The following is an 8,561-nucleotide window of genomic DNA, read 5'->3' as shown; positions in this document are numbered from 1 at the left end:
TGCCAGATGCCAGATTCCAGAGAGAAAAAAGATGACTGATATATGATTCAAGTATAAAGATTAACAAAAGAAAAAGAAAATCGAGACTGCTAGACATAATGATTCCCACTTGACCAGTGTCTAGGTTCAGTGCATGGTTGATGGTATTTGTTGGGAGAAACAACGTTGCTGTGACAAGAGAAAACCACTATAAATATAACAACATAGGAAACGTTTCCAAACCAAGAAGTAGAAGATTTTGATGAAGCAGATGATAAAGAAAGACATATATACTTCAGGTTTTTCCTAGAGTTCCCTTGAACGCTTCATTAAGGGTTGTATCATTCGTATAAACAGATAATTCCATACTGAAGTGTTTGGGGGAACTCCTGGTGATACTTGAAATTCAAAAGAGAAAAAGTTAAGTGAGGAACACAAAATCTGGGTTTCTGAAGTGTAAAGATTTTCATTGACTACCAATGAAAAAGGTTAGTGAGTAATGGAATTCCTGAGATGTGTGGTTCTTTGTTTTGTTTCAAACCATTTTGAAGAGAATATGTGATTTGTGATAACTGATTTGGTAGCAATTATCAACACATTAATACTCTTGGAGCTGTGTCGTATGTAGCATGCTAAATATTTTCTTGTTCTTTTTTTATCAATCAAGATGATAGAGAGTCATCATTTCAAGTGAATTTCATTATAATTTTTTGTTTGTAACTTTGTACTTTGGTTAATAATTTCTGAGTATTGAAGACAACTTTGACAGGCATGGTGATTGATTTGTGATGATTCAGAGTTAAAGTGTACGACACACAATATTTAAATAAGAGATAAATAAGAGTTAACTATCTTTTTAGTTCCAAAATTTTGATTTAAAAATAAAATTTGTTTTTGTTTAAAGTTTTTATATATTTTAATTTTTAAACTTTAAAAATAATTAATATAGTCATTTTAATTTATTTATGTTATTTTTTTTACGGATCGAACGCGTTTAATATTAGTATTAAAGTTGTTTATACCGTTTAATACATTCCCGGTTCAATATTTATTGAAAAATACGTTCAACATGTAAAAAAAAGTTCATGTAATTGAATTAAAGGACTATATTCATTCATTTTTAAAGTTTAGAGACCAAAATTATCGAAATTTCATACAAAAACGAATTTCATTTTTAGACCAAAATTCAGATACTAAAATGATACTTAATTTTTTTTTCTATCTCAATAAACTCTACTATAGAATGGGTGGATATCATTCCGTAAAAAAAAAAATTGGAAGGCTAGTTATCATCTATTTTCTAAATAAGTATGAGTAACTATTATTTCAATTAAATTTTAAAAGTTAAAATGCAAGGAAAACTAAAATTACAAGATATAATACCCTTGAAATAAATATAACGTAAATTATAAATGACTTGAATTTACAAGAAAAAGAATATTTGAAACGTAAAAAAATAACTTGCTAACATACATATGAATTACATTCTAGAAAAATTGATTCAAAAATAAAATTAATTAAAATATACTTAAAAAATAAATAGTAACATGAATGGGTAATATTAAATGATTAATAACATTAAAAAATAATTTAAAATATAAATCATGAAGTCAAGTGTATTTTTTATGGTAGAAATTAAACATATATTAGAAAATGTACAACAACTCATCTACCATGTTGGAACAAGTTATTTTATAGTCCATGTTTAAATGTCATGAAACTGAGAAAGTAAATTTAGTTTTCAAAACATTGTTTTTCTCCAAGTCTCTTAATATTTATCTTTGCTCAAATGTTTTGCAATTAAATTGATTAAATCACTTTAAATATTTTTTATCAAAACTAACGAATCAAAAGAGAATATCCCTTCCCAGATAAAAATGGGGATTAAGATTGATGTATTATTTGTGTGTAAGAATTTTACACTATCAATTATTTAAAAGTTACTTTATAATTATAACCAAATTCAATAATATGACCATACACAACAATAATATTTTTAAATCTTGCAATCAAATTCATAACAAAATTATTAAAATGTTAACTTTTAAATAGATAGTGTCTTTGTAAAGAGAACGAAATTTAATTGGTTCCATTCTGTGTGCTAGATTCAGAATTTGTGAGTGTATCCTTTTGAGAAGGAGGAGGTAAGGTAATACTGATAGAAAAATTTTCGGAAAATTTGCGTTATAAAGAAGAAGAAAGGAGTGCACAAGTAAGAGGGAAGTGTAAATACTAATTTTCCTAAACATCTATTAAGACCCAAGACCCAAAAGGAGCCCAGCCCATAAAAGTAGAATTTAACCCAATACAATTGTTTGCACCCCATATAAATATTACAATCCACATTTTACATTCGCTTTAAGGTTATTATGTAAACCAAAAATCTTTTGAATTTTGCAATCCAAAACTTGAAAAGAGTACGGTAGAATACACAATCCAGAATAATAATTTAAAAATCCATTTTGACTTCTAAACTGTAGAATCGAAAAAATAAGGGAGTGATAACAGAGAATCCAGATTTTCTGCTAAATTTTTTCGTAGTATTTTCTGTTAAATATTAAAAATATATTATATTGATATTTTAAAAAAATAATATATTTTAAAATTTTAAAATTAATAATCATCAATATATTTTAAAAACACAATAGAAAAACATTACAAAAAAAAGTCATCGATAAATCTAAATCCGTGACAGCATCAAGGAGGTGATGATAGTAAAAGGTGACAGCAAAAGGTACGACAATTTTATCTTTTCCACACCTCATGAAGCTGCACGAGGAAACCGTGAGAGTGAAAAAGAGAATTTATTATGTTTCTCTGTTTCATATACGATCCACACAGCACAGGCCTTAAAATTGGATCATGTGGGTCTTACATGCCATAAAATTTGGTAAATGGCAGTGTATTATTATAATGTTCCGATTATTTCTAAGAAACAAGCTCAAGAAAAATATTAAAATACAAAGTAACATACGTATTAGTGTGAATAGTTTATACCATTATTCAATCACAAATCAAATTATTTAGCTTATTGACTTTTTATTAGTTAATTAAAAAGTTATAATCAATGATGATTCATTTGTTAACTTAATTAAATGTTTTATGAAGAAGATCAAATTATTGATATTTTATTATCATCGTCATTCTTTTGATTTAATAGTTAAAATTAGTATTTTATTTGCATTATCTACATTAAATTTTGTAGAACAACTCATCACTTCCAAGTGACAAAAATATTGTCTTAATCAATTCAAAATTTCAAACTTCTTGTTAAAAAAAAGTGTCGAGTTTTTCAATCACATCATACTCCACGAGTTGTTTTTTGTCATTATTTTATCGGTGAGTTATCAATTAGCAATTTTTATGAAAACATGTTACTTATATATAGGAATCAACCAAATCACATTTATAGCTTCTTCTTTTTTTTATTCATTCAAAGGTTTTGAATGTGAAATTTTACTTAAAGGGGTTTTGTTTTTCACTCAAATTAATATTGTTAAGAGTTTACAATTTTTTTTCCTACAAACGTCTCTAATCTCGGCATCTTTATTTTTTTAACCAATACTAATTTAAGAGTCATAAATTTTTTTAGTGAAAACACGTGTTATATATTACATTTTTACTATAATAAATATTTTATCATTGCAATAACTATTAAAATAAAAAAAATGATATTAAGTAATTTGTTCATTGTATCAGTAACTTTTTTATGAATAGTTATCTAAGTTTAAGTAAATAATTATTAAAAAATAATTTAAAAAAATGAGTATACTATAATAGCGTCCTTATTTAACATCCGTTATTATTACATATATTTATTTTTCCCACCTTATTTTAATGTTAATATCCCCTTACCCAATTTCTCTCTCTAACATAATAATTTCTTTCCCTCCTGAGCATGATATTTGCATAGAGAACAGGAAAATTTATGAGAAAACGTCGAATACTAAACGTGCTTTGCTTTGTTAGAAATTAGGGTTAAAATTCCAAAAAGTCAGCGTTTGGCACATTTATTCTAACATATCCGCGCTGCTTCCCACCGTGTAAACAACAACAGCTTAATTCGCGATTTTACATGTGCCACCAACTCTCTCCCATCATAACTATATTGACACACAACTCAAAACCGTCACCTTTTCCTTGAAAACGTCACAATAATTCCCATTTTAACACAAAATACTCTTCCTTTTATCTCAAAATCTAAATTTTATAGTTTCTATTTCTTTTATGCTTAAGATGTTTAGTTTTCTGAATGAAGATGAGAAGAAACTGATATGGTGAAGAACACATCTGCTACAACTTGCAGCATATAGCATTTGGATAAATGGTGTTAACTATTGATTCTACTGAGCATGGCAAAATTGCATTTCCTGTCCAAAACACAACCTGATAGAAACAAGGAATATACATAGATATGTTGTTTAACGTTAAAATCTCAGTGCACACGAGGCGATTGCCGGTGAGCATGAAGAGGGGATGCAGTGGGAGTTAGATTTAGCGGTGACCGGTTGTTGCGTGCAGGAGATTTTCTGACAGGAGTGTGAACTCTGTGGTGTTCCGAATGGGAGTTTCTGGAAGAAGCTTTGGGTGCTTCTATCTGTTCCAGAGTGGCTAAAACCTCTGTCATTGGAGGCCTTGTCTTGGCCTCACTGTTCAGGCATTGTAGGGCAAGTGTGGCAGCCATGAAGGCACCCTTTTGCGGATACTGCCCCTCCAACTTTGTGTCCATGATCCGGAACAGTCTTCGTTTGTCGCTCAAATATGGTTTTGCCCAGTCCACCAGATTCTGCTCCATACCAGCTATTGTTTTATCCACAGCTCTTCTTCCGGATAGAAGTTCAAGCAACACAACTCCAAAGCTGTACACATCACTTTTCGCTGTCAACCTACCTGTAAATCAATTAGGATGTTAGTTCAATGTTTTAACAATCAATGTTTTCGTCGTTTATCTCTGGTTAATGTGACACTTCCAACATCAACTATGAATGTTAATAACGAAGTAAAAGCATTATCTACCACAAAGCATACCAGTTGCAACATATTCAGGAGCTGCATATCCTTGAGTACCCATGACTTGAGTAGAGACGTGAGTTCTGTCACCAGTAGGACCCGCCTTGGCCAAACCGAAGTCAGAGAGTTTAGCATTGAACTCCTGCAATCCCTTTGCATGATGAGTATAAGCAGTTCACAGAAAAAGAAAAACGAAAAACTCGCAGCATCGTTTATATTATTCTTGTTGATCTTACCGCATCAAGTAGAATGTTAGAGGCTTTAAAATCACGGTATATGACTTGTGATTTGGCGTTATGAAGAAAAGAGAGTCCTCTAGCAGCACCAATAGCCACTTTCATCCTCACTGACCAAGAGAGTGGTTGTGGTCCTCCTGTCAAGTAAAATGAACATATAAATCTCGAATATATATGCAGTTAACAAAGGAAACTCAAATATAAATCTCGAATATGTGCATGATGGTTTATGTAACTTACTTCTAAACAGGTGGTTCTCTAAGCTCCCTTTCGGCATGAACTCATAGACCAATAGCCGATTCTCTCCCTCCAAGCAGTAACCAATTAATTTAACCAGATTTGGATGGTACAGTTGTCCAAGGTAGTTAACCTCAGTCTGAAAATATTGATCAAGAATTTCATTACCATGTGTATTGAGAAAACAAAAAAAAAAAGTACCTTTTTTTTATTTTTATGCAGGATTAAAGGCAAACACTTACCAACCATTCTTTATGACCTTGAAAACCTTCAGGTTTGAGCTTCTTTACAGCAACGACCATCCCTGATCCAGGCTTTGAAGCTGTAAATGTGTGTTCATCGATCCATCCTTTGTAGACGCATCCAAATCCCCCTTCACCCAGAAGACTATCGGGCCGAAAATTTCTGGTGGCATTCTTCAGCTCATTGAATGTGAAGGACTTAAGATTTGGAGAAGACAAGATTTCACCCTCAGACCTCGGTGTCGGAAGACTTAAGGCGTTGCTTTTTTCACTGTATGATGGAATAGATAAGCTCGAAGGTGTAGTTTTTGAGATTCCTGATGCAGAAATGAAGGGGAAAATTGGTTAATCCATATATGGTACCACCACAAACAAAAGCAAGTAGCCAAATAATTGAGCTTTCAATTTTAACCATCATCAATACACTGCAAAAAAAAAAAGCAAGTTTCTTTATTTATTATTCAATCTCATCATTTCAACCCACAATCCTAATAATCTCAGAAAAACAACGCCAAATCTTCCACTTTATTACTTTATGAACTGCTTACAATTCAACCAAACTTTGATCCTCATAGCCTAAAATCAGACCATAAGGAAACGTTTCCATCCCCAAAAGAATTAAAGGAGAAATATACTAAAAGCATAATCATAAAAGTAGAAAAATGATATTATTTCGAAGAATCTGAACCCTTATATCATATATATCTCAAGCTGAAATTTTTCAAACAGTAACCACTCACAAAAAAACAGAACACAACCCTCCAAAAACATCATATATTTACTGTACTACTACGAGAAAATAATCAAACTTTATCCAACCCAGTTACCAAGAGAGACAAAAAACTAAACTTTACAACCTCCTCAACCCAAACACGAAAACCCAGTTCTCAAAAATCAATGAAAAAGTGAGCATCAGGATCATAAGCCTCCAGAAAACCGAAAACAAGAAAAAACAGAAAGAGGGTAATGGTCTAACGTGACGAACCAGAAGTGGATCTGGAGCTCTGAGCTGCATCAACTTTGGCAGAAGAATCTAGGCAGTTACCCATTAGGCCCTGCCACAGTTGTCAATTCTACGCAACACTTTTCAGAGAACGAGTGAAGGAGACAAAAAAAAAAAGGGTTCCGAAGTTTGCAATTTCTAAGGAAGTTGAGAGTGGAAGATGTTTGGTTGGGTAGTTGAAAGAGAGAGAAAGAAAATTATGACAAGATAGAAATAAAGAAAGACGAAGAAGAAGGTGGTGAGGGATTAATATGCGTGGGGAACAGAACAGGGATGAAAAGAATCACTTGTGTTTTCGGATTCGCGTACGCTATGAAGACTCTCAACACTGACATTGGAACCGCGTCATACGCGGCCACGTGTCATGAACTCTCTATCTCAACCCTCGGAAATACGAGCTCGTCAAATTTGGTTTATCGTTTCGGAATTTCCCAGAATACCCTCCTCCTTGTTTTTTTATTTTCTTCATCCACTCTTTCTATTTTTTAACATAAAAGGACACAAAACAGTTGCGTAGCTATTGACAAACTAATTGACTTTTTATGTCGCATAGAATTACTTTCTTATATCAATTTGCTTAAACAGTAGGAGAGTTAAACACTGAGAGCGTTGTGTTAAATTAACTAAACCTGCTGCTACATTTATCAGAAAATTAAGTACTTAGTTTAGGAATACACTTTTTCTTCAATAGTGCCTGTTTTAGTAGTTATAATAAATAAACTGGTCTTAAAAGTTCATATCAATATACTGGTAAAAAACAGATAGATATTAATTTCAGGCTTAAGATGCATAAATCAAGTTTGACTTCAAATTTAATTTACTTCAAAACTTGTGTTTTTACAAACAAGGTGCTTTTATGTTTTAGACAAAAGTCATCAATAAGAAAAGGGAACTTTTGAATGATTCTATAACAACTAATTATCATTTTAAAAAGTAATATAATTTTTTTCAAAACATATTGAAACCAAAAAATATATATATGTGATTATCTTATATGTAAAAAAATTAAATATATCTTAATTGAATGATAAGGCAGTTTTAAATAATTCAATTGTTCTAATTATATTTATACCTTTAAATATATTAGGGATTGATTCTACAACACCTATAGGGCATTTCTATCTCCTTAATGTCTTGATCTTTAGGTCTTTTCAATTTTTTGTTTGCGTGGTTCTTCAAGGTTCTTAGGGATATACATGTAAAAGACACTCTAATACTTAAGTCATTAAAGATCCGAACATAGTGTATTAAATCTTCATGAATGTGTCGCAACAACCATACCTGAGACATTTATTTATAATAGTTGTTATGGACTTTCATCTTTTTATTACCTAATCACGGTCTAATCATATCTTAATCAGCCTTGGTCGGTTCATAATTATCATTGTCAAAATGTTAATTTTACTTTTATTCTACCATCGATCGATTTTATTAACCAATCTAAGAGATCACTCCAAGAGTGTACTAGTTGGTATGGAAGAACGATCCTAAAGTGTATTGTTCGGTCTTGCCTATTGGTTTGGAAGATTGGTCCAAAAACGTATTGATCAATCTTACCCATAATCTGAAGGGTGGTATAATAATCAATCTCGTCAATCAATACGAAAAATCAACCCAAAAATACTAGTCAATCTTATCAATCCATAAAAATCATATTAAATTAGACTAAAATCATATTTAAATCTATTTTAATTTGTTAGAGATCCAATTAAGCACTTTTAGTTTTTAATGGAAACCCTTCCCTCAAATTTATCAAATAATATTAACTTCTTTTCTCACAAAGAGGGAAGTAAAAAAAATGTAAAATCCCATAATAAAATAAAATAAAAAGTTTTATTATGTTTATGTGGGAAA

General features: G+C 31.0%; 1 protein-coding gene across 1 annotated transcript; it reads right to left on the bottom strand.

The window, feature by feature from the left end:
* Positions 1 to 4,254: 4,254 nt before the first annotated feature.
* On the bottom strand, positions 4,255 to 6,980 carry LOC114173573 (putative serine/threonine-protein kinase PBL3). Its single transcript, XM_028058059.2, has 6 exons — positions 6,690 to 6,980; positions 5,705 to 6,021; positions 5,466 to 5,601; positions 5,226 to 5,362; positions 5,008 to 5,131; positions 4,255 to 4,869 (listed from the first exon to the last, which is right to left on the bottom strand). The coding sequence occupies exons 1-6, from the start codon at positions 6,751 to 6,753 to the stop codon at positions 4,415 to 4,417; spliced, it is 1,233 nt and encodes a 410-aa protein (XP_027913860.2). The 5' UTR covers positions 6,754 to 6,980; the 3' UTR covers positions 4,255 to 4,414.
* Between the last annotated feature and the right edge of the window lie 1,581 nt (positions 6,981 to 8,561).

Source organism: Vigna unguiculata, chromosome 2, assembly GCF_037176805.1.
Source record: "Vigna unguiculata cultivar grain cowpea cultivar isolate G323 ecotype 2 chromosome 2, ASM3717680v1, whole genome shotgun sequence".
Taxonomy (NCBI): Eukaryota; Viridiplantae; Streptophyta; class Magnoliopsida; order Fabales; family Fabaceae; genus Vigna; species Vigna unguiculata.
Note: the sequence above shows the minus strand (reverse complement) of the source record. Positions and strands in the feature narration are given on the sequence as shown.

Excerpts from the sequence above, each read along its gene's own strand:
- LOC114173573 (XM_028058059.2), bottom strand. The coding sequence starts at position 6,753 with ATGGGTAACTGCCTAGATTCTTCTGCCAAAGTTGATGCAGCTCAGAGC. Across the intron at positions 6,022-6,689 it reads GAGCTCCAGATCCACTTCTG|GAATCTCAAAAACTACACCT; the intron begins GTTCGTCACGTT and ends TTTCTGCATCAG. Across the intron at positions 5,602-5,704 it reads AAGGTCATAAAGAATGGTTG|ACTGAGGTTAACTACCTTGG; the intron begins GTAAGTGTTTGC and ends CAATATTTTCAG.